This window comes from Pipistrellus hanaki, assembly GCF_964339955.1.
Source record: "Pipistrellus hanaki genome assembly, chromosome: 3".
Taxonomy (NCBI): Eukaryota; Metazoa; Chordata; class Mammalia; order Chiroptera; family Vespertilionidae; genus Pipistrellus; species Pipistrellus hanaki.
The window spans coordinates 160,452,134-160,476,830 of record NC_140505.1 but is presented as its reverse complement, the minus strand read 5'-3'; the positions used below and the strand labels follow the sequence as shown (position 1 = coordinate 160,476,830).

General features: G+C 41.6%; 1 protein-coding gene across 2 annotated transcripts in view; it reads right to left on the bottom strand.

Annotated features, from left to right (window-relative positions):
• ST8SIA1 (ST8 alpha-N-acetyl-neuraminide alpha-2,8-sialyltransferase 1) overlaps positions 1-24,697 on the bottom strand; it is a 138,398-nt gene that overhangs the window by 54,163 nt on the left and 59,538 nt on the right. Inside the window, exon 3 of one of the 2 annotated variants that reach the window (XM_084877253.1) lies at positions 2,305-2,414. The exons of the other annotated variant lie outside the window; for it this stretch is intronic. Within the exon in view, the coding sequence (XP_084733379.1) occupies positions 2,305-2,414 (110 nt within the window). The remainder of the gene's footprint in view (positions 1-2,304; positions 2,415-24,697) is intronic. 2 annotated transcript variants of the gene reach the window in all.

Genomic DNA, 24,697 nt, shown 5'->3' with positions numbered 1-24,697 from the left:
AGAGGGATAGAGATGTAACCTTTAAAATATTCATCTTCCTAAACATAGTGACACACATGCACTTGAGAATATAGAAAGACATTGATTGCACTGCCTCCTTCTACATCGCATTAAGACTTCTTGAAACCACTTAACTTTCCTGAATCTGTGAGTATAATATGATCCATTCTTTCTTCCTTACATGGTCTTTGGAAAGAGCAAATTAATTTATAATTGGGAGCAATTTGAAGGTTTAAACGACTCCATGAACTGTGTTACAATACACAATACTCCTACAATCACAGACAGGATTGGGAGTTCCTACAGTGGTAAGGCTTGAGGAATTGTCTGCTTCCACTTCTTCAAATACATTAGAGAGCCGAGGCCCAGCCAAAGAAAAAAGACCTGCTGGAGATTACACAGCTAGTTTGTGGCAAGGGCCTGCCCTCCACCTCTCTGTTTTCCTCACTGGCTTCTCAGCCTCTCCTGAATGCCAGCATACCGAAGTGAGTACTTGAACCTGACCCGGGGTCTCTGTTCTCTCTCTGCTCTCCAGACGACTGTTTCCACTCCTACATCCTAAATAGGTCTACAGCCCACCCCACTCCCCACCCCGGGGATACTCTCATGACTCAGGACACTGCCACAGCCCGTGGTGTCTTCCCCACAGTGAAGTCTCCCAAAAGGCTGCTCGAGTGCCCAGGATGGGATGGCTCTTCCTCAGAAAGTCCCAGCTCTCTCTAAACCTCTCTCCCCTAGCCCCCCAGCCCCACCCTGTCTATCTCTGAATTACCCCCACCAGAGCACCAGCATGCCTCCAGGTTCTAAGCCCATGATAGAACGGTTCATCATACCATTTCCAGACCCGGCTAAGGTACCCCATAAACAGAAGTCATATTGACGTGAATGAAGAGAACTATATTTGTATCTTCTCCACGTTCCTATTGTTTGCATATATTGCCCAAGTAATAATAATGATTGCAGTGGAGAGAAAAATGCAGTTCTACCCTGGAAAAACGGTGGCAGGACATCTGCCTGGAGGAAACATGGCTATAGGAGATTTCCCCGTTCTGCTGCAGGCTTCACCGTTGAGATTAAGTTTCTCCAGACGCGCAACTCTCGTTCTCCGGGAGGAAATCGGGTCCTGCCCACAAATATGGCTTCTCCTGAAACACTCCCAAAGAGTCTTTCCTCTCCCCTACTCTGCCTAGCTCAGAGGTGGTGTGGTGGTCTCTTGGCTACCTTTTCCTATTCAGACCATTACCCATTATCCTTCAAAATAAACACAAATACCACATCCACTTCCTTCCTTTGCTCAGCTTTCCACCCTCTGAGTGCCTTCATTTTTTACAATAACAAATGTCTCCTTTTTCTACAACACATCTGAGCATCCCAGGAGAAGGTGAGCTCCAAATTCATACACTCCATCAGGCCATTCTTTGGCTTCAGCTCTTACATTCCACCTCTCCCTCATCCTGGCCACACCCCCCACCAGGCTCTGAATGATCCTATCATTTGGCCCCATCTGGCTCCTCCCTTCCTTTCTCCTTTATGTCCCCCCTTCCTATTCAGCCCAGACTCTAAGTATGTCACTTTCACACGCTTTCCAGCCAGGACCCTCCATGCTGTCACTCTCTGTCCCTCTTTCCTTTCATTCAGACAATCCCAACTGTGTCAATCCAATCACTTGCTGTCCTCACTCTGGTCAAAATCACCCGACTGTACAGGTTGGTGCCAGGACAGTGTGGTGGTCTGTACCCTTGGCGGGATGTGCCTCAGCGATTCCGTTACTCGCGCTCCAGAAGCCTCCCGTTTTCTGCTGAAAGCAATGCTCACATCACTACGCTGCTCAGTCCTTTATTCCAAGCTTACTCCTTGCTCCAAATTTATCCCCTCGCCTTCCCCCCGTTTTCCTCCTCAGACCAAATCCCTCTTCAAATCCCACCTGCTACTTACAGATGCTTTTGTGAAAAGCAGAGAAAAATGGTATAGAATGACATGAATACATTAAAATATTTATGCATGCAGAGTTAGTCTTCAGAACAATTTTTAAAGTTTTAGGCACCCGACTGTGTAATCTAAAATGAAATCTGCCTGCTCCCACTCTGGGGGGTCTGTCAGGACCTCTGAAACTTTCTCAGCTTTGTACTTTCTGGGGCACACACTGCTCTTGTGAACTCGCTTGTGTATGGACTTGAAGAGAAGCTAAAGAGCAACTACAACTGATTAATCACAAACGACTAGATTCCAAAGACCCCAGGGCTTGTGGGAGGGGGCGGGGAGGAGAGAAAAGGCAAGGGCCACGCTGTGGGTGCTCTGTCTTACCGCATGACAAAATTTGCTTCATCTATTTGACGGCCACAGCCACTCTTCTTCAGAATCCCACCATTTCCCACCACCGCACATTTCTTCAAGGGCAGCTGGAATGGGGTTGCCTAGCAACAGAAAACAAGGCGGTTTTTCACTGCAGAGAACACACAACTACTCACAACATCATTGTTTACAGCAGACCCTTTGGAGGAATTTGACCGAAGTTTGGGCAGAGCGAAGGGAACATGTAAAAAGAAAGATGCAAGAAGTTTGTTGAACAAACTAGCCTGTTCCTTTAAAATTAAAAAAAAAACAACTATCTGCAGTATATTTTCCTTTTTTGTTCCCCCTGCATCAAATTGGCCATGCACATAGTGTCTGCTGAGGAAAAAGGGAAAATCCAAGCTACACACAGACATATTTTTTTAAGGCAATAAGCCGGGAACAAATGCAAATGAATTATGCTCCCCCAATTGAATGCAATTTCATTCATTCATGTAATTGGTCATAATCATTCAACAAAAGTTGCTGAGCATTTACTGTGCTGATTGTTGCTGACTGATACAAAGATACAAAAGTCATATGCCTCGGGATTCACAGTTCGTGACGTCAGTGGAGTATGACATATATACTTCGGCAGCAGACTCTAAGATAACGCTGAAATTGCTGTAGGAGAGAGAAGCAAGCTCCAAATATTGTGGAGAATCCTAGAGAAGGACAAGAAGGCATTTCGGCTACGTCGACTCAGGGGAAAAGGGTTCTCACTCAAGACGAATCTTAAAGGATAAGCGGTTTGGCCATGCAGGGAAAGCAGCATAAACAAAGGCACAAAAGTATGCTGAGAGCCAGTGCTGTGTTTATGAGCAACTGATCGCTCTGAGCGGGTCTGTTTATTAATAGAACTTAGGAGGCACCGAGGGGCAAGTTACTTGTAACTGAACCAGACAGCATGTGACTTTCTTTCTGCAAACATGGACTGGGGGAAAAAAAAATGTTCACTGTACCTGAGTGTTCCCTGCAGCACTATTAATAGTACCAGGGAATATCCAAACCCAGCAATAGCCCTTGGAAGTGAAATGCGTCATTGCAGTCTCTTTTAGCTAGATCAGCAAGAACGACCAGATACAGAATTTCCTGCTGGCTGAAACAATGCATAATGATGGGAGTTCTTTGGGAGACCTTACTATATATAACTGACACATAAAACAGCAATAGTGATATTAAGTAGGCCATCCTGGATGAATCTGAAGTAAATAATATGGGTTATATACCAAAAGAACAAATGGAATAAATACATAAATGTATACTATAAAGGTCTTGCCTAGGCATAAAATAAACAAGAAAATATTTAGAGACATCTTTGTGCTTATTGGTAGTTGAGGTAGGCTCCAGACCCAGCACAAGAAGACAGTTTCCCTTCCCTGGCTTCTAGGATGTAAAAGGAACAATCAGAGCTATGGATATACAGTTAATAAAGATACAGTACTCAGCCCAGCAGACATGGCTCAGTGGTTGAGCATTGCCTATGAACCAGGAGGTCATGGTTCAATTCCCAGTCAGGACACATGCCCAGGCTGTGGGCTCCATCCCCCGTGTAGAGCGTGCAGGGGGCAGTCAATCAATGATTCTCTTTCATCATTGTCTCTATCTTTCTCTCCCTCTACCTTCCCCTCTGAAACCGATAAAAATATATTTTAAAACAATACAATGCTCAAAGTGTAAAGTCTAAGCATTTGCCCGCAGAATTAAGAATTCCCTCCATGAACACAACAAAGACCAGTGCAGGGGACTCCAGAGCTGGATACACAGAGGAGAAATGGGAGAGGCCAGCTCTCTCACATACCTAGGGTAATCTGGGGTACTTTTCTCAGTGACTCCTGAGAGGAGGGTTTGAAACCAACACTCAAAACACATTAGTTAGATCTACAAATTGTTAGATATAGATTTGTGTCTTTTTGTTCAAGATAGCTATTTCTTTATTGCACAAGGATTTTCTAAGTGCCTGTGATTTCAGGAATTGTCCTGGGTGACAGGAAAGTGATAATCACTGTTCCACTGGAGCTTATATTCTAGTGGCAAATGGATGATACAGAAAGATAAATGAGTAAAATGAACAGTATGCCAGGTGGTGGCATGGACCGTGGAGGGAAAGAAATCATTGGCATTAGAGGACCAGGACATGCTTTTGAAGAGGAACTGCAATTTAAACAGGTGGTTGGGGAAGAACTCAAAGGAGCCATGTAAGCAAATCCTAAAAGGAGATGAGGAGTGAACCTTACCAGTATGGGTGGGAACCACTGGTGTAGACAACCAAGAAGCCCATTGTGTCTGGTGATGAGTAAGCAAGGGAGACAGAAGTAGAAGAGGAGATCAGAGAATTAACTGGTGAAGAGGTTGGGGAACAAATTCTGTAGGGCTTTGTAGGGTATGGTAAAAACTTAGAATTTTATTCTAAGAACTAGAGGCCTAGTGCACGAAATTTGTGCACGGGGTGGGGAGGGGGTGTCCCTCAGTCCAGCCTGCACCCTCTCCAATCTGGGACCCCTTGAGGGATGTCCACTGGGATCGAGCCTAAATGGGCAGTCGGACATTCCTCTCACAATCCAGGACTGCTTGCTCCCAGCTGCTTGCCTGCCTGCCTTCCTGATTGCCCCTAACTGCTTCTGCCTGCCAGCCTGATCACCCCCTAACCTCTCCCATGCAGTTTAACTGCTCCTCTGCCAGCCTGTTTACCCCAAACTTCCCTCCTCTGCTGACCTGGTCACCCCTAACTGCCCTCCCCTGCAAGGTTGATCACCCCCACAGCCCTCCCTTGCATGTCTGGTCCCTCTCAACTGCCCTCCCCTGGGGGCAGAATCTTTGACCACATGGGGACAGCCATCTTGTGTGTTGCAGTGATGGTCAATCTGCATATTACTCTTTTATTAGATAGAATAGAGGCCACAGGCTCACATCCCCCAGATGCTGTGGCCCGCCCACCTGAGCCTGCTACAAGCTCGGCCTACTAACTGTTATGGAGTAACAGACAATTTACATATTTATCCATTATGAAGCATGAGAATCAAGTCACTGAATGGTGAGCAAAAGAATAACAGTATTCCATATTTTGGGACCATCACTTGCTGCTGTGTGAACAGGCTTTAGGATGTCACGGGCATAAAGAAAGAGACCAGTTAGGAGTCTCGTGTAACAAAAGACTAAAGATTTTGGTGGTTTGGACTGGGGTGACAGCAGCAGGGTAGTGAGAAGTAAGCAGATTCTGGAGATATTTGGGAAGAAGAGCTGATGCAGTGGAAACAGGGTAAGAGAAAAAGAGAGAAATCAAGACTCATGCCAAGGTTTTTGGCTTGAACAACTGTCAAGATGGACTTGCCATTGACTGAGATATGAAAGATTATGAGAGGAGCAGGTTTTAAGAGAATGATCTGGACCTTAATTTTAATTATGTCAAGTGTGAGATGCCCATTAGACATGTAAGTGGCAATGTCAAGTGGGCAATTGGATATTTCACAATTCAGTTAGAAAACTAGTCTTCTCTATAGATAAAAAGTTAGGAGACCAGCTGGTGAATGGATGTAGACAGAGAAGAGAAGAGGTCTAAGATCTGGATGGATCCTGGGGCACTCCTCAGGAGAATGACGAGAGATCAGTAAAGAAGATTCAGGAAGAGTGACCAATGGAATTGGAGAAATAACAGAAATAAAGTGTGGTGTCTTAAAATCCAGGTTTAAGACACACACACACACACACACACACACACACACACACACTAAAGGCCCGGTGCATGAAAAATTCATGCACTAGAGGGAGAGTCCCTCAGCTTGATGTGCCTCCTCTCATAGTCCAGGAGCCCTCAGGGGTGGGAGGTGACCCAGCGATCAGGGGAAGGTGATGTCCCCATCACACAGCTGCTGCTGCTGCTGCTGCTGCTGCTGCTGCTGCCACAGCCTCAGCTGGCCCTGGTTATCTGAGTCTCAGGAAACACTGGGCTGCTGGGCAGCCACCATCCAAGGCTTGCCTACACCTGGGGCTGGTCTTGGGTGGCTGGGCAGCCAATATCCGAAACTTGCTTGTGCCTTGGGCCAGCCTTGTGGGGCTGAGGGCCTAAGGGGACTGGAGACTCTGGAGACAGGCACGCAAGGCGAGCCCAGCTGTGCTGCATGCCTGCCACCCCACCAGGGCTGAGGAGACTGGGCGCCGCCATCATGTGGCTGTGGGTGCCACCATCTTTGAGGGCATGGTAATCAATTAGCATATTCCCTCCTTATTGGCTGTGGGCACCACCATCTTTTTGAGGGTGTGATGGTCAATTAGCATATTCCCTCTTTATTAGATAGGATATATCAAGAGGGAAGGAGGAAAATTGCATCAAATGCTACTGACAGTTTAAGTAAAAAAACAGCTAAAACTTGCCACTGGATTTAGCAACATGGAGGTCACTGGCAACCTTAATAAGGACAGGTTAGGTTCAGTAGTGAGGACAGAAGACTGATCTGAGTTCAGTGAGTTATACATGTATATTTGCACATCTATTTTAATATACTATTGTTTATTTGAAAAGTGGGGATCACTCATCCTCAACTAATTCTTAGTCTGCTTTGTAAAACCTAACCTAAAGCCCCCTCTTTGTTGTTAGAGAGCTTCCAGAACCAGACTGACTGGCAATCCCTAGTTTCCAGACAAGAATCTGGGCCCAGAACAAGATCTGGAAAGCAGCAGCAACAGCAGCATACACCTGAGTACAAACAATCCCCCTGACTTCCAGGTGGGGGAATGTGGGGCAGGCTGTCAGACCCTTTGGCATTCTATTTCCTGTCTCTAAAAGGAGATAAAATCACATATGATTTCATGAGATTATATGAGACTAGAAGCCCCGTGCACAAAATTTGTGCACTGGAGGGGTGTCTCTCAGCTCAGCTGGGAGCCCTCGGTGAAGGGGAGGGGAGATGTCTGACTACTGCGAAGGTGGGAGAGGCTCCTGCCACGGCAGCTGCACTCAACAGCAGTGAGCCCAGCTCAGGGCTTCTGGCTGAGCAGCACTCCCCCTGTGGGAGCGCACTGACTACCAGGGGGCAGCTCCTGTATTGAGCGTCTGCCCCCTGGTGGTTAGTGCACATCATAGTGCCCAGTAGTTTTGCCATTCAGTCAATTTGCATATTAGCCTCTTATTATATAGGATGATGTACGTAAGGCAAATCTCAAAGCCACTGGCATCATCATCATCCACTGATCTTCCTTCACTTCTCTCATCCCTTTCTTCCTTCCAGCAAATTTTACTGACTCATTCAAGCCATGAAATACGTAAAATCCATGGGTAAAATAGTGATTTATTTAACTCTGTCTTAACAACTAGAATAATTTTATTAGCAGAACATTTAACTGTTAAATCAATAAACTATGAACTATAAAAAATATTTGTAAGCCCTCCAACAAAAGCCCAGAAAAACAAAAGCCATTTCTGACTTTTTTCTGGCAATGTTTGTTTGCTGCTTCATTTGATCAATTGCTAGCCCTCACACAAGCAATTTCATTTCAATAAATATTTCTTGAGTGCCTGCATGCACTCTTCCGGGCATTGGTAATACACCAGTGGACAATAAGAGATCGCTAAAAGAAAAAATTTAATTAAGAAAACACTGTGGACTTATTTAAACTGATTGAGATAATATCATTATTCTATTTTAGAACATACCATATCTCAACTTGACAATGGTCAATGTTTACCAGAATAATGTATGAACAAGGTGTTCTCCTTTTGGGATATACTACATAGGAAGAACTTTTGATCACCCATTTCCACATGAATATTATGATTTTGGCAAGGAGTACTTTTATTAAAACACTCCATCCTTCTTTTCAAATGTATTTCATGCATCCATGTAAGAAAATATATATTGGATCTAAGAATATAGTACACTTTCCCTGCTAACCTTAGAAAATTCTGCTCTAAATGAAAGAATGAATTAGGCATATTGACTATAGCAATGAGCTAAAAATACTGCTTGAACACTAATTCATCTTATGGATCTTTATCCAAATGTTTTCACCTATAACAATTTGCTCAGTAAGTCAATTATTTAATCAGCAGATTAATGTTGAGCATCTAATAGACTTTCAGCAATATGGCACTTCCTTAATTTCATAATGAATGTATAATTTAGTTCCCAAACTTAAACAAAAAATCTGAGTCTCACCACTAATTAATAAAGCCATTCAGATTCTTGCTTCTGAGGTACTTCTTATCCATATCATCATCCACAGACTACACTGCCTGTGCCTCTTAAATAGCCCTCATGCCTAACTTTCCTATACATTCAACAACTATTTGTTGGTCACCTTTTAAGGACCAGGAGCTGTTATGGATCCTGGAAATAGGCCGGTGAACAAAATAGACATGTACCCTACTTGTGAGCTCACATTTTAACAGGAAAGGCGGGATTTAACAAATATGATAGAAAAGGGCAGAGTGTAGCAGGGTTAAGGAATATCTCTGAGGAAGTGACACAGATCTCAGCTCAGAAGTTTTTAGACATAAGGAAAGTAGTTGAAATTTCTATTCTAATAGATACCCTTGGGAAGGTTAAAATAAGACAAACAAAAATTAGAGCCTTTAATCCTTTATGGCATGAATGAATATAAATTAGGGCCCTTCTTGTTTTGTGGTGTGAATGAAGGTAAAAGGACTTGTTATAGGCTAGAAGACTTTTTTGGAGACAAACCCAACTGCAAAAACATTTCTGATTGATTGTATGACTTTAGGAAGAATATTATTAATACCTAAAGAATTTAAACCTCGTTTTCTGTGTGCCATATATAAGTAATTCCTGAGCATCCCAGAATGTTTACTATAATTAAGTGAATGAAGTATTATTTAACAGAGTCATTTCCAAAGCCAGAGACAAGACAACACAGCACTAAGAGGCAGTGACCTCACCACCAGCACAATCATGCCTGCTCATCTCCCACCCCGCAGACATAACTAGATGTCTTGAATGATTACACTGCCCCTCGAAGCAACTGAGTTCACCGCCATCAATCACTAACTGTGCTAAGAGTTTGAGCTTGCCTTGGGGGAAGGGGAGAAGTTAGGAGGTGCAAGGAGAAAAAGGAAAATGGAAACCACTTAATAGACAGAGAATTGGGTTAAACAATGACATAATAACTATATTCACAGCAATACGCATCATTTCCACAAAAGCAGCTCTGATTAAAAAAAAAAAGTTATAATAGTCTTTGAAAGATGACACCTTTGCCCAGTCAGCATGGTTCAGTGGTTGAGTGTCAACCTATGAACCACAAGGTCACAATTTGATTCCTGGTTATTTCCCGGTGTGTGGCATGCTGGAAACAGCCGATCAATGATTCTCTGTCATCATTGAAGTTTCTATCTCTCCCTCTCCCTCTCTTGAATTAATGAAAAATATTTTTTAAATTAAAAAAGAAAGACAATACCTTTGAGGTATGTCTACGATGCAAAAAATTAGCATCATGCATTCATACAAAATCAGAAACAAATAATGAATAATGTTATATAGAATAAGAGCAGAGATTATGAGGCAGGCTATAATGTCCTTGCATCCAAGTTATAAAAGCAACCTTAAATCTAAGCTTTTTGGGAGCACAAGGAAGCCAAAAAGTTTTGAAACTCCAGAAGCAGCCCACTATGATTCTATCCATAGTGACCGTCTTCTAGAAACCATCGCAGTCCTGAGCAGATGGGAGGAGGTGCTAAGGCACACCACTTTATGAGAACTGAACAATAGTCTGAATCAGAGTAAGCAAACTGGTGGCCAACTCAGTATCTTTAATTCCAAGAACTCATCTAAGCATTTTTAAATTCTCTCTTGCTTTTTGAAGATGACAACAAAGAACTCTGTGTTTTAAAGTTATCAGATTACATCAAGTAGAATTCACCATACTTCACTGATTCAATGTCTATTTCTCAGATGCGCTGAATAACTTTTTCACCTACCTTGTTCTAGGTTCTTCTTCCTCTACCTTCCTTCTACCACTCCCTGCTCTTGTTTAACATCTAATCTACATTTCATGCCTTGGTGCTTTTATTCTTGGAGGAAAAGGAGAAATGCCATAAATACTTCCGAATAAACATCGTTTCATCACCTTTTTTTTAAAGTGAGGCTTTCAAGCTAAATTTTGCTAATTTTGTTACAGATGTAACTTCACCTCTTAGCTAGAAGTGTTGGCACTGTGATTTTCACATTTCACAATCCAAAGGCAAATTCTTTGTTTTTGTTTGTTTTGCCCTACTACATCCTCCAAATTCTTCTCTCTGACAGGGAGAGGGAGTAAGTCTTCATTGACACGCAGTTGTGTTTTACAGCTAGCAAAATTACCATGCCATTCAATATTTAGAACGCTATCAAGTGCCACTATTAAGGAGAGGGATCAATGTCATGTTAGACGTGGGTCTCAAGTCTTAATGGAAAAGCAGAGATTTTGATTTGCAGCCTTTCAGAGTGGCCTGAAAAGCTGTCGCTACATGCCAGCTGTCATTAGTCACAATGTCAAACACATGCTTGCCCTTATTGATGGAAATCTCAAGTTTTGGTGCATAAGAACATGACCTCACGCATCCAATTGCACTTCAACCCACTCATTTCTATGTACCCTCCCCCACATATCCACAGGGACTCCCACACATAATTATGCCCCACCCACACACATAATTTAATTTCTTGCCCATATGGTAATTATATCGTCAACCTAGGCATCTAGATACACCCCCTGCCTCACATCTAATTACAGCCCCCCTCTTATGAATGTAATTACCTCATTCAGCCACCCATCTAATTATGGCCTCCTTGACATATTTAATTGCAATGCCCACTCAAGGACCTACTTACATTAGAGCCAGTGTATCAATTAAGCCCCCAACTCTTTGACAATATTCCTCAGATGCACATCTCTTTGTCTCTGAGCCTCACGTTATTATTTCAATGAAGGATTGGTAACTTCCCACAAGAAAATTCCTAGTAGGCATGGCACCCAGCTAAACAGGCAACATAATGTCAAGATGCAGCTGGATCAAACGCAGATTTAGTCCTTTCCAGTAAGTACGTAAATATGTACTTGCTTTCTTGGTCACTGAACTAGCCCCTTGGAAGTCCAAATTAAAATTTCAGCTGCTTTTCTTCCTTTGTATGTATAAGCATTTTTATGGTGAAAATATCCAGTAAGCAATTTACTTAAGAGACAAATGCTTCTCATTACAGATACTATTGAACTCTTAACAAAATTACCCCAAACTTTGCCTGGGGAGATATATTTATAAGTACTAATTATATAATATTTGCACATCCCTACCATTCAAAGAAAATTTGACTGCTTTTCAAATACATGAAAACAAATTTCCCGAACACTGCTACTTAGATTTGCATTCCACATCCCGCTAATAAAATTGGGATTTTGAAAGGATAAGTGCAGCATTAATATTCTTTGTACACAGGATGCATCTCTGAAAATTGAATGATGTGAATATTCATATAATGGGTAGTATTTCCCTATTAACATTATTTCTCAATCCATTATAAAAATAACAAGACGAGTATTGTGACTTTTGCATACATAATCTGTTATTCTGTATATAACCTCTGGAAGTCAAATAAAACAACAGTTCATATGACTATTCAGCAGATTTATTAAACACTAGAGGCCCGATGCACAAAATTGGTGCAAGGATAGGTCTCACACCCCGGCCACCCTGGCTACAGCCCCACTCCTGCCCACTGGTTATTCTAGAAGGTCTGGAATGACCTTCTAGAATAATAAAGAGCTATAATAATTAGCTCTTTATTATATAGGATTGCATAATCCATTACCGGTTAATTAAAATTTGTTACCGATGTTATTTCTGACCTATGAATGCCCGGACAGTAAGGACTATACGTTAGGCCAGAGGTTAGCCACATTTCAAGACCTCCAAACAGCAGGCTGTTTGTTTGTGAAATGAAAAGGAAGAACATGCACATTTCAAAAGTGGCAGCCAGTCATTCTTAGTAGGGGAACAAAAAAATAGCTATAATATCAGCAGGGACTAAGCCTCATGACACTGCTAGACTTTGCATTCTCAACCCCAGAGATGGAAATGCTACCGGGGATCATTTTCTGCAGATACCGTGCATCTTCCTGTTGAAGAAGACTAGCCTGGAGCCTGCCTGCCTGGCTGCCTGCATCAGAGCTCCGCCGACTTATCTTTCCTCCATGACCACCAGCAACTCATGTAACCTTAGTGGCTTAGCCTTCTCATTTGTACTGACGGCACCCACCACATAGTTGTTGTGAGGATTAAATGAGCTCCGTCTGGCACAAGGTAAGTGATCAATAACGGCTATTTTTATTTTTACTGGACCAATATGTTCTTAGCAATACAGCCCAGAGATCTTGGAGTCCTTTTTTCTCATCTCTCAATAGTATACTAACATCGATCTTATAGAGGCTCTTCCGTTCTCCTGAGTCTATCTTCAATGCAAATACAGGGTTTTTTAAACAAGAAGGTTTACAGTTGTGAGTATGTGAAATATATATTTCATTCTTGTATTATTTTCTATATGAATAACTATAAACTTACTTTTGCCCCACCTTGTATTTTAGAAAAATGGCATACAACTTAGTTGGCTTCTACTTCTTGCCTATCATCCATCCTTCACTCCCATATACCAGCTATTCTTCTAAAATGTAACAATGATGGTATCACAGGTGTTTGTAAATGTCCAAACACATAAAATGAACAGATTAAATACGTGCAGTTCTTCATACACCAATTATCCCTCAATAAATCCTATCTAATAGAAGAGTAATATGCAAATTGACCATCATTCCAACACACAAGATGGCCACCCCCATTTGGACACAAGATGTCACCACAAAATGGCCAGCAGGGGAGGGAAATTGGGGGGGCCTGCATGTGAGGGCAGTTAGGAAAGACCAGGCCTACAGGGAGGACAGTTGGGAGGGACCAGGCCTGCAAAGGAGGGCAGTTGGGGACAATCAGGTCTTCAGGGGAGGGCAGTTAGGGGTGACTGGGCCAGCAAGGGAGAGCAGTTAGGGGCAAATGGGCCTACAGAAGAGGGCAGTTGGTGGGACCAAGCATGCAGAAGAGGGCAGTTGGGGGCAACCAGGCCAGCAGGGGAAGGCAGTTAGAGGTGACCAGGGCTGCAAGGAAAGATAATTGGGAGTGACCAGGCCTGCAGAGGAGGACAGTTAGGGGTACCTGGCCTGCAGAGGAGGGCAGTTAGGTGTGACCAGGCTGGCAAGGGAGGGCATATCAGGCCTGCAGGGGAGGGCAGTTGGGGCAATTGGGCCAGCAGGGGAGCAATTAGGCATCGATCAGACTGGTAGGGGAGTGGTTAGGAGGTGAATAGGCTGGCAGGCAGAAGCGGTTAGAGGCAATCAGGCAGGCAGGCAGGTGAGCAGTTGGGAGCCAGCATTCCTGGATTATAGGAGGGATGTCACAGATTGGAGAGGGTGAGGGACACACATTCCCGTGCATGAATTTTGTGCACTAGGCCTCTAGTCTTTAAATAAACAAAAGCTAGTACAAGTCACTCAACCTACAAAAAATGTGTAAAATGTACCATGCTTACTCCTTTCCACAGAGGGGAAAAAAAAAGGTTACAATCGTCTTTGAGGCACCCAGGACACACCAACACTCTAACCTCCCTGCTCATTCTTTTCTAATAACACATTATCTGTGCTCACACCCAATATTCCCTCTACATCATTTTATTTACCTGTGTTTACTCCAACACAATCTGAACCTTTTGTCTCCCTACTTTTGTGGAGGCTGCTATAATAACTCCTACCCTTCTTCCCCTTACTTTCCCAACTCCATTGTTTGTCTACCAAATTATTTTTCACTCTTAAGATCTGTAAAGTGTCTGCAAGTATTGTGTTCAGTAAGATCACTTACCAGTTCTCCATGTCCCCTACAAGGAGTGCTCAAAAAATTGAAACAGATCAGAGAAACATTAAAATTCACTTATGCTTAATAAGTCATGAGAATTACATATTAAGCTGTGCCCTGTGACTTGTAAGTATAGGTGAAATTCAATCAAATCATTTCCTCAATACTTCAGAGACTTTCAAACCTATTATCGTTGGTGTTATTTTGTTTGTTTAGCAATGGAAGTCAAGAGCATATACAGAAAAATCCATTAATCAATAAAAATAGGAAAACAGATGAGAAGATGCTATTTGAGGTAGAAGGTGGGTGCTCCTCCCTAATCTCTTGGACTCCCCCTTATTTCTGAAAGTGATACTTAGACTCTGAAGGGATTTAATGGGGCAGAAAACCACTCATTTAATCAAACTCCCCCCACCCCCAAGAAATGAAGAACTACAAACATTAAGCAGATTTCAGTTAAGAACATTTGATAGATATTTACTGAGTGACAACCAACTACATGAGGTGTTGGGGCAAAATCCATGACCTCCCAGCTTAAGATTTGTTCCACTAAAATGTAATTATGAATTAAGATATATCACAGGGAAGGCAGGGGTGGGTGGGTGAGTGGGGAGAGATTAACCAAACAATTTATATGCATCTATGCATAACCCATGGGCACAGACAATAGTGTGATGAAGGCCTGGAGGTTGGGGTGGGGTGGGGGTGGGGGGTGGGGTTAGGTGCAGGACAGAGGTGGTCAATGGAGGAGGGGGGAAAAGAAATATCTGTAATATTTTAAACAATAAAAATAAATTTAACTATATATATTGTTTTCAGCTATAAACAGTGTGAAATTACACAATAAAGCAGAATATTGTTAAATTGTTAATTCGATTTAACTGATTAAAAACCTGAATTAATAGGACCAGGATAAACCGCCTGTTAATTAACTATTAAATTAAGACACAAACATAAAGTGTTGTCTCTCACGTAACCATTCTATTTTAAAATGAAGGAATCAAGCAGAGAATATTCTCTTTGAGACTATCTGGCCCTTGGTGTCGGCCCACCAGCCCTGTCTTCCAGCACTGCCCCCTTAATGGTTTCCTAGGACTCCCCGTACGAGCCTCCAATCAGCTGGATTTTATAGCCTTTAAATCTTACACTCACACTGGCACTTTACCTATTTCACCCTACCTGCTTGGACTATCTTCGCCCCTTTTTGCATACTATACCCACGTAGATCAAAATCACTCTGAGATGCATATTAAAGATTCATATTCCTGGTCCCATTCAACTCTCTTGTAACAGACTCTAGGAAGAGCTCAGGACACTCAAGCTCCCCTACATAATTCATGGGCATGGTAAAGTTTGTGACCCACAGGTCCTGCCAACTCTCGAATGCAACCCAAGGTCCTCCCTTTCCAAGAACTTTCCCTGACCAATCTCATCTTCTGGGATCAGCATCCTCAATCCTGCCATTGCCACACACAAAAAACCTACAGCTCTACTGTCACTCCCTCTAACCAGATACTATAAGCACTTACATTTGGTACCATTTGCTAGCTACCATTTTATGTATGTGTCCAGCACCCACAAAGGGAGACTTAGCTGCTCAAGGGTATAAACCATGTCCAATAACTCTTAATGTCCTCAATTATTATGTATTATGGCCACAGTAAGTACATAGATGTTTTCATTGATAGATTAATTGATTAGTCCAGAAATGCCAGGGATATAAGCAAATAGAGCAAATCTGTAAACTTTTTCAGACCACTGATCTGAAGATTAAGGATACATAACTGAGCTAAAAGAGACTAGAACACAAGAGTTGCAAAATCAAATACCTACAGAATACAGGCAGAGAGCATAAGTGAGTGGAAGGAAGACAACAGGAAGTGCTAAAAACTGTGGTTAAGAAAGGACACATGAGCCCTAATCAGTTTGGCTCAGTGAATAGAGCATCAGCCTGCGGACTCAAGGGTCCCAGGTTTGATTCCAGTCAAGGAGCATGTACCTTGGTTGCAGGCACATCCCCAGTATGGGGTGTGCAGAAGGCAGCTGATCCATGTTTCTCTCTCATCGATGTTTCTCTCTCTCCCTCGCCTTTCCTCTCTGTAAAAAAATCAATAAAATATATAATTTTTTTAAAAAAGAAAGAAAGGACACATGAGCAAATCAAAAAGATCAGGAACTGCTCATACCCTGTTGGTAGGCATGGGATCCAGAGCTGCTACACATTCTGGTTTTTCTTTCCAAGTGATACTCAAAACAGAGATTTTTATGTGAAATCTCCTAGTTTTTAATATTGGCAAATATAGTTCAAATGATTTTTTAAAAACAATAGGAGCCCTCAAAATATATCTGAGGGCCAGTTTGTGCTTGCTTGTTACCAGTTTGCATCTTTTATTCCAGAACCCAGGCAGGACCCTGGCAGACTAATTCAGAATGGAAGATTAGAGATGAGTGTAAATCTTCCATTATTCAAAAGCATATAAGAAAATTACATGCTTTAGGGAATGTTTAGCTGAAGATTTAGAAAGACTCTCTTCTCCTTGCCAGGCCCAAATTAAATAATAGATCCTTTCATAAGGCTGTTTGTGAAAAATTCAGGATTCTAAGAGACCAGATCAAGGGGTCATTGAAAAGCATTCCTAATTTCAGTTCAAAATAACATTAATGAATATTCCAATATTACCCATACTGATTTCTAAGCCCTTTGTGGCTGAGGCCTCTTATCCTAAACATTTTGTTTTCTCCACAAAATGGGATCACTTTATCCATGATATTGCAACATGCATTTTTATTGACTATGAGGCACAGACACCTTTTAATCATGTTTTTTTAATATCAGCATACTATTTGATTCAATAGGTGGTTCCCTGTTTAACCAAATCCTTACGGTGACTATTTTAAGTGGTTCTCCATTTTTTCACTATGAGAAAGCACACTGCTATAGACATCTTCGGATTATGGTTAATCCAGGGAGTTTGAAGGGGAAGGAGGGATCAGTCCACTCCACTTCCTCATTGGGCATGAACAATGCAGTTTGCTTCATTTTATGCAAAGCACTGTGCAAGAGCTTCCTCAATACTGCCTTTCTATTTTGTTTGTTTAGGGTTCTTTTGTTAATTTTCACCCAAGAATATTTATCCATTGTTTTATTTGTTTTATGTTTGGTTTTTTTTTTGGAGAGAGTGGAAGAAAGGGGGGGAGAGAAAGAAACATGGATGTGAGAGACATCAACTGATTGCCTCCCGCATGCACCCTGACCAGGACCAGCGATTGAGCCTGCAACAGAGGTACATGCCCTTGACTGGAATCGAAACTGGATCCCTTCAGTCCATAGGCCAATGCTCTTATCCACTGAGCCAAACTGGCTAGGCAAACTGCAGCTCGCGAGCCACATGCAGCTCTTTGGTCCCTTGAGTGTGGCTCTTCCACAAAATACCACAGCCTGGGCAAGTTTATTTTGAAGAAGTGGTGTTAGAAGAAGTTTAAGTTTAAAAAATTTGGCTCTCAAAAGAAATGTCAATCGTTGTACTGTTGATATTTGGCTCTGTTGACTAATGAGTTGGCCGACCACTGGGCTAGAGCAACACCACCTTTCAACAAGATTGCCATCTCTAACATATTCCACAGAGAATTCCTCACACTGTCACTGACCTGATACACATCACCTTGAGCATTTGTCCAACTAATTTCTAAAGAAAAATCCTTAGATGTGGAATTACTGAGACAGATCATAAGCACATATGGAAGGCTTTTGATACACACTGCTATGACTCAACCAGAAAAACTATACCGGGTTCATTGGCACCAGTGTGCCTGAGAGCACCTACCTCCCAGCTTCTTCCTCTGACTACCTGGAAACAACCTGGATCATATCAATAAATTTTGGCAGCAGAGCAAATATCCATCCCCATAAAAAACAAAACACACAATGGGAATCTCCTTATAGTCTATGATAGCTATTTCAGATATATGAGGGCAGAGACTCTACTGCGCTGTAATCACTCAGTGGTGTGTTACATAATCTGAGAGGAAAGGGCAAGACAGTTTAAGTGGTTAAATCCACAGTTTGGCTTCAACGGGCCTGCATTCAAACCCTGGCTCAGCTTGGAATCCCAGCGTGGAACCAGTTTCTAGCTGGGAGATCTGAGCAGGTCATTTAACATCTCTCAGCCTCAGGTTCTACACATAAAATGGAGAAAATAATACCAGCCTTTATGTTGAATTATCAGGTAACGCATGCAAAGCACATTGAGTTTTTGGCAACCTATAGCTCTCTAGAGTGTTTTCACAAAATCTAATCAAATTTTAAGAAAACATAATTAAACCACTCTTCAGTAGATTTTTCTCTAATATATTTTATTTGCATTAATACTTCTTAGACATTTTACCTAAAAGGCTACATTTTTAGAAATGGAAGTCATTTATTTAAATCAACTTAATCTGCTATTTCTAATTTAAAATAAAAACACTGAGTTAGAACAAAAAATGTGTTCAATATAATTTTTCTTCTAAATAGAAATATTTCAATCAATAAGCTTTTATAGAAGTTGTAAGCAATATATATATTATTGCTTTTTTATAATATATAATATTATTGATTTTTCACAGAGAGGAAGAGAAAGGGATAGAGAGTTAGAAACATCGATGAGAGAGAATCATCGATCAGCTGCCTCTTGCACACCCTCTACCGGGGATGTGCCCGCAACCAAGGTACGTGCCCTTGACCGGAATCGAACCCGGGACCCTTGAGTCCGCAGGCTGATGCTCTATCCACTGAGCCAAACTGATTTCTACTCATTCTTTTTATTTTCTTTCTTGTGAAAACTTTGTGCTAAATCAGAGACCAGTTTTGGCAGCTTATATTAATACAGAATCATAGTTAGCAACTTGAAACATCTTTGAAACTTCCTTAAAATGTATTTTTTCCTATTTACTTGCCCTATTCACTTGCAACCGCTCTTCAATGCCGCCCCGTCTCTCTTGCAGTTGCGGCATCCTTCCACCCTCCCAGGCTACGGGACAGTTTCATGGTGTCTGCCTTTCCCAGAGATACACACATTTCCTTTTTCCTTTTTTGCACTTGTTAATCGGATTCTCAACTAAATGCAGCTTTCACTGTTTGGTCAGCAGTGGCTTCGATGGACCATGTAGCTGGCTCACACACCCCTTGACTGCCACAGGGAGAGAAAGAGAAATGTGCATTGACAAGGTGATTTTCGAGGCTAGAATGATTTCCTTTCAATTATACTAAACATAATACAACTGTTAACAAAGAAATAACAGGCCCAAATGGAGTGTTTTGCTCCATGATAGCAAACCAAAACTAATGTACTTTCAAACGATCCCAGGAATATGAGGTGTGGCGATCTGAAATTTCCTAATCAACACTAGTAAGGTCATCTGCATGATGAAGCCTCTGCTGTCCCCGCCCCTTCCCGCCCTTACTCCCCCCAAAGAAAAATAAAAAAGATGCCCTGGTCTAAAATAATCTTGTCTTTTCTTTTGCTAGTAACTAGTAACTCCTCGGCCATACCTTCCTTCCTATAAAACATTTCCATTTTGTTCAACCCATCAAAGTGCCCTTCTACTTGCTAGAAGGAATGCCGACTCATGAGTTGCTTAATAAAGTCACTTAGACCTTCAAATTTACTCAGTTGAATTTTTAAAAATATGTTTTACTGATTTTTTACAGAGAGGAAGAGAGAGGGATAGAGAGTTAGAAACATCGATCAGTTGCCTCCCCACTGGGGATGTGCCTGCAACCAAGGTACATGCCATTGACCGGAGTCGAACCTGGGACCCTTGAGTCCGTAGGCCAATGCTCTATCCACTGAGCCAAACTGGTTTCAGCAAGTTGAATTTTTGTTGTTGTTAATCCCCACCTGAGAATATTTTTCCATTGATTTTTTTTTTTTTTTTTTTTTTTTTTTTTTTTTTAAGAGACAGTGGAAGGGAGAGGGAGGACAAAGAAAACCATCGAAACCATTGATGTGAGAAGAGAATGCAACTGAGGTGCCTGTCCTTGATCAGAATGGAATCGGGGACCCTTCAGTCAGTAGGCCGAGGCTCAATTAGCTGAGCCAAACCAGCCAGGGCTGAATTTTGTTTTTTAACAGAACTTGTATTCCCCGCAGGCACCAGCTTTTTAAAGACACGACATTATCTATGACATTTTATTGCCACTATTTTTATTAATATGATAATAGTTTGCCTTTCTCCCTAAGGTTTCCTAGAGCTCATTTCATCAGCCTCACATCCTATAAATTCTTCCTGCTGAGTCATTTCCCTAAACCCAAATTATCTTCTAAATCCTCCCATACCTCTAGTGGTTCATAACGCAAAAGGTCAACAATGAAATCACAACATACCTTCAGAATTTGATGACTGTTATTTGCTTTTAGTTTTTGATATGTTACATTCTTCCTTCTGGATTTTGCAGAGCATTCTGTTTCCAGGCTGTTTCCATGGAATGTGATTACAATATGACAAACAAGTCTTAGAGGATTACTTTATTCATGTCCTTTCTTCAAGTTCCAGAAAAGTCACAGAGTTTTCAAGTTAAAGGATGATTGTTCTAACTTCCCACACTACACACAAACCTAGTGTCATTCTGGCTGAAATCCTTTTCCTGGTAAGAGTTCCAAAGGGTTAAAAAATTATTACTGTCTCTGGCAAGAGGTTATTCGGAAGGCATTGGTTGGCTTGCTTACTAAACATCCTGGCTCCAAAGTGCTACAAACTAGAAAATCAAGTCAGCAGCCAAGCCAGGATGACTTGAAAATAAATGAGGAAGCAGTACGTTCATTTGAAAGACTGTGGTTTATAATGCAAATCCCACAAATTCAGGGGGGAAATGGTGCAGGAATATCTCATGGTTAGGAGATCGAAGAATGCATCAAGGCCTTGATAGGGAGGTGGGGGGATAAGGGAGTGCCACTTCGTGACAGGGAGGAGACTCGAGAGTCATCCCCTCTTTGATTCTATCACTGTTTCTGCCATTAAGTTCTGGTTGAACAGAGGGCAGAGACTGGCCAAGTTGACATCTCTGACAGTGATTTTAAATCTTCAGAAAGGGAAGCAATTTCTCCATCGTGATGACTTGTAAGGTTGATTTCATTGCAACACCAGAAACCCTGTATTGATAAATAACCGCACCGGGGCAAGACACAGATGTGGTAACAAAAAGAGCTCATTGTAACCCCATTTGACCAAGTGGGCTGCTTCCAATGTAGAGATTTCCCCCTCCACTCTCTGACAATGAGCTCCAAGTATCTCTATATATTTATTTTTTTAAATATATTTTTATTGATTTCAGAGAGGAAGGGAGAGGGAAAGAGAGAAACATCAATGATGAGAGAGAACCATTGATTGGCTACCTCCTACATGTCCCCACTGGGGATGGAGTCCACAATCCACACATGTGCCCTGACTGGGAATCTAATTGTGACCTCCTACCCTGTTTCCCCGAAAATAAGACAGTGTCTTATATTAATCTTTTCTCCCAAAGTTGCGCTAGGTCTTATTTTCGGGGAAACACGGTAGTTCATAGGTTGTCCTGCAACCACTGAGCCACGCCAGTCAGCTTCTAAGTCTATATTTATACCAAAATATTGGCTGGGGAGGGGAGGTAGTCCTAACAGGATTACCCTTGTGATTTTTTTTAAAGCAAACACACTGTGTTTTTTTTTGTTTGTTTGTTTGTTTGTTTTGTTTTTTAATATATTTTATTGATTTTTTTTTTTTTTTTACAGAGAGGAAGAGAAAGGGATAGAGAGTTACGGTAGAAACATCGATGAGAGAGAATCATCGATCAGCTGCCTCTTGCACACCCCCCACTGGGGATGTGCCCGCAACCAAGGTACATGCCCTTGACTGAAATCGAACCTGGGACCTTTCAGTCCGCAGATCGATGCTCTATCCACTAGGCCAAACCGGTTTCGGCACAACTGGTGATTTTATATAGCAAAAACAAGCAGTTCCATTCATTCATTCAGTCAGTCAGTAGGTCATTCATTCCACTAAAATTCACTGAATAATAACTGAGATCCTATAGCTCCCAATTCCCCCCAAATTAAACACTGTCCCAGCTAGGGAGAGAGAGAACTCGGAATTAAGTACTTAAACAACTGAGTACAAATTGCAAATGGAAAGTACAGTGCTGTGAGGAAAGCCCAACTGAGGAGATGATTCTTCAAACAGGGCCTGAAGGATTACCATAAATGAAGTAAAAGGAGACAAGTCTTCCTGGGTAAAGAACAATATATTGATTAGTCCCACAGAAACAGAGGTTTTCTTTCGGGAGCTGAAAGAAAACCAGCAAGGGAAAGTGAAGAAAGCCAGAGGGAACACTGTGGAAGCTAATGGTGGAGCCACAAACAGGGATCAGACCCAGCAGAGCCTTATGGGCCTTAAGAAGTTTGTCTTATCCTGAAACCAGTGGGAAGCAAATCAAGAGTTTCAAGCAAAGTGATGGCATAACCTCATTTACATTTTTAAAATATATGTATTTTTTATTTCAGAGAGGAAGGGAAAGAAAGGAACCTCAATAATGGACCAGCTGCTTCCTACACTCCCCATACTGGGGATTGAACCTGGAACCAGGGCATGTGCCCTTGACCAGAATCAAACCTGGGACCCTTCAGTCTGAAGGCTGACGCTCCATCCACTGAGCCAAACCAGCTAAGGCTCTCATTTGCATTTTAAAACAATAACTCGGACTGCAATGTGGACACAAGATTAGACACACGAAGGTCAATAAAAGACTATTATAGATTTCTAAGTAAGGGGTCACTGTCCTTTGAAAGAGTCATTGCAAAGGCAATGGTAAAGAAACGCTAATAAGCCAGGCTGAAGCCAAGGCTCTGCCATATTTTAGTACTATCAAATCACAGCCTTTGAATTATGTTGGCGGAGGAGTTGGTGTATCCTTCAAAAGCCCAACCCAATTTCAGGATCCCTCTCCTGGAGTCTAGATCTAGAATTATCATTTCTAACCATGAAAAAGCTACAGAGTACCTGCTGCTTGCTACTCGTCCTTTTCCATGAGTTTTCTCCAGGGAGTACCGCTCCAGCAGACGTGGTGTGTGTGCTGTTTGGCCACTGCTCTTGGTTGCATAAGCAATAGTGAGAAGTGACTTACGAGAATTTAAATGAACAGGTTTTTATAACGACAATATTGGCAGCGGGGGACATTGAAGACAGTACCCAATGGGAAAAATGGGAAAGGGGACTGGGTCTGTTTTCACTCACCCCTACTCCCCCAGAAATCAGCCCGGTTCCTAGCACACATTAGTGGCTACGCAATAAATACTTGATGGATGAATGAATGGTTGAACATTTGTTTTATAAAGACTCATCAGGATTTTAGGGAAGCATGGTTTTGCTGGCAGCACAATATATTCATTTGGTCAATAACTCTAACAAATATGAAAGGAAATTTCTGATGTATAAATCCTTATTTTACTTTTAATTTCAACTCTGATTTTATGTTGTAGATTTTTCTATTTAACTAAGTGTTATGGCTCATGTATACGTACTACATTTTATCTGTAATACTTTCCAACAATAAAGATACATTTAAAAAAATTCTTATATTTTCTCCTGAATTCATAAATATCACTCACTGGCCTTTGAGTTTAAATAAACCCTCCAACAATCCCATCTCAGGCATCTGGAAGTACCTGTAAACTGTAGTTACACGTCAGTTCTTACTGACTTGGCGTATTACAGAGTCTGTCAGGCTATAACAAAACAAAACAAAACAACAACAACAAAAAGAAATTCAGAAGTTATGGGTCCAGAATTGACAATACTTTGCGAATATACTATCATTGGAATAGATTAGACCCCAAATGTATATAAACTCAGAGTAGATTGAATGCTGGGAAGAGAAAATTTTAAGTGAAATAATCAGATGATGTATATTTTATATTTATAAGGAGCTGTTAGCCAGTGCTTTAGTAATAGCAGACCACCTAGGTACAAATAAATAAATAAATAAATAAATAAATAAATAAGTTAAATAAATAAATAAATAAAAATAATAATTTAATTTGCAATTGCCTTTTTCTCAGCACTTTTTTTTTTTCTTAGCAAAAAGTTAAAACTCTGAGTCTAGGCAGGAAAAATAGAATTTAGCAAGAAAAAATCCTATGCATTTTTATAGTTTTCAGAGCACAAAATGCTGGTTATCCTCAAAAAGTACTGGTCAGAAGAAGGCAGGGCCAATTGTTTCCATTATGGTCAGCAGATCTTGATCCACACCCCATCTATCCTAAATTTCTCCACGACGCTTATTCTATCTTTCTGACAAAGCCGCTAACCTATTGTGTCATTTAACTTTGCACAGATTCTTTCTTTCGTTAGCTTCTGCTCTCTCCGTACTGTCCGTCTCCACCGAGCTAGTCACAGGAGAGGGTAAGAACCTACTGCTTTTGTCTAAGACACTCCACTTCATCAGGCCGAATTCTCAACCTCTATATACATCCT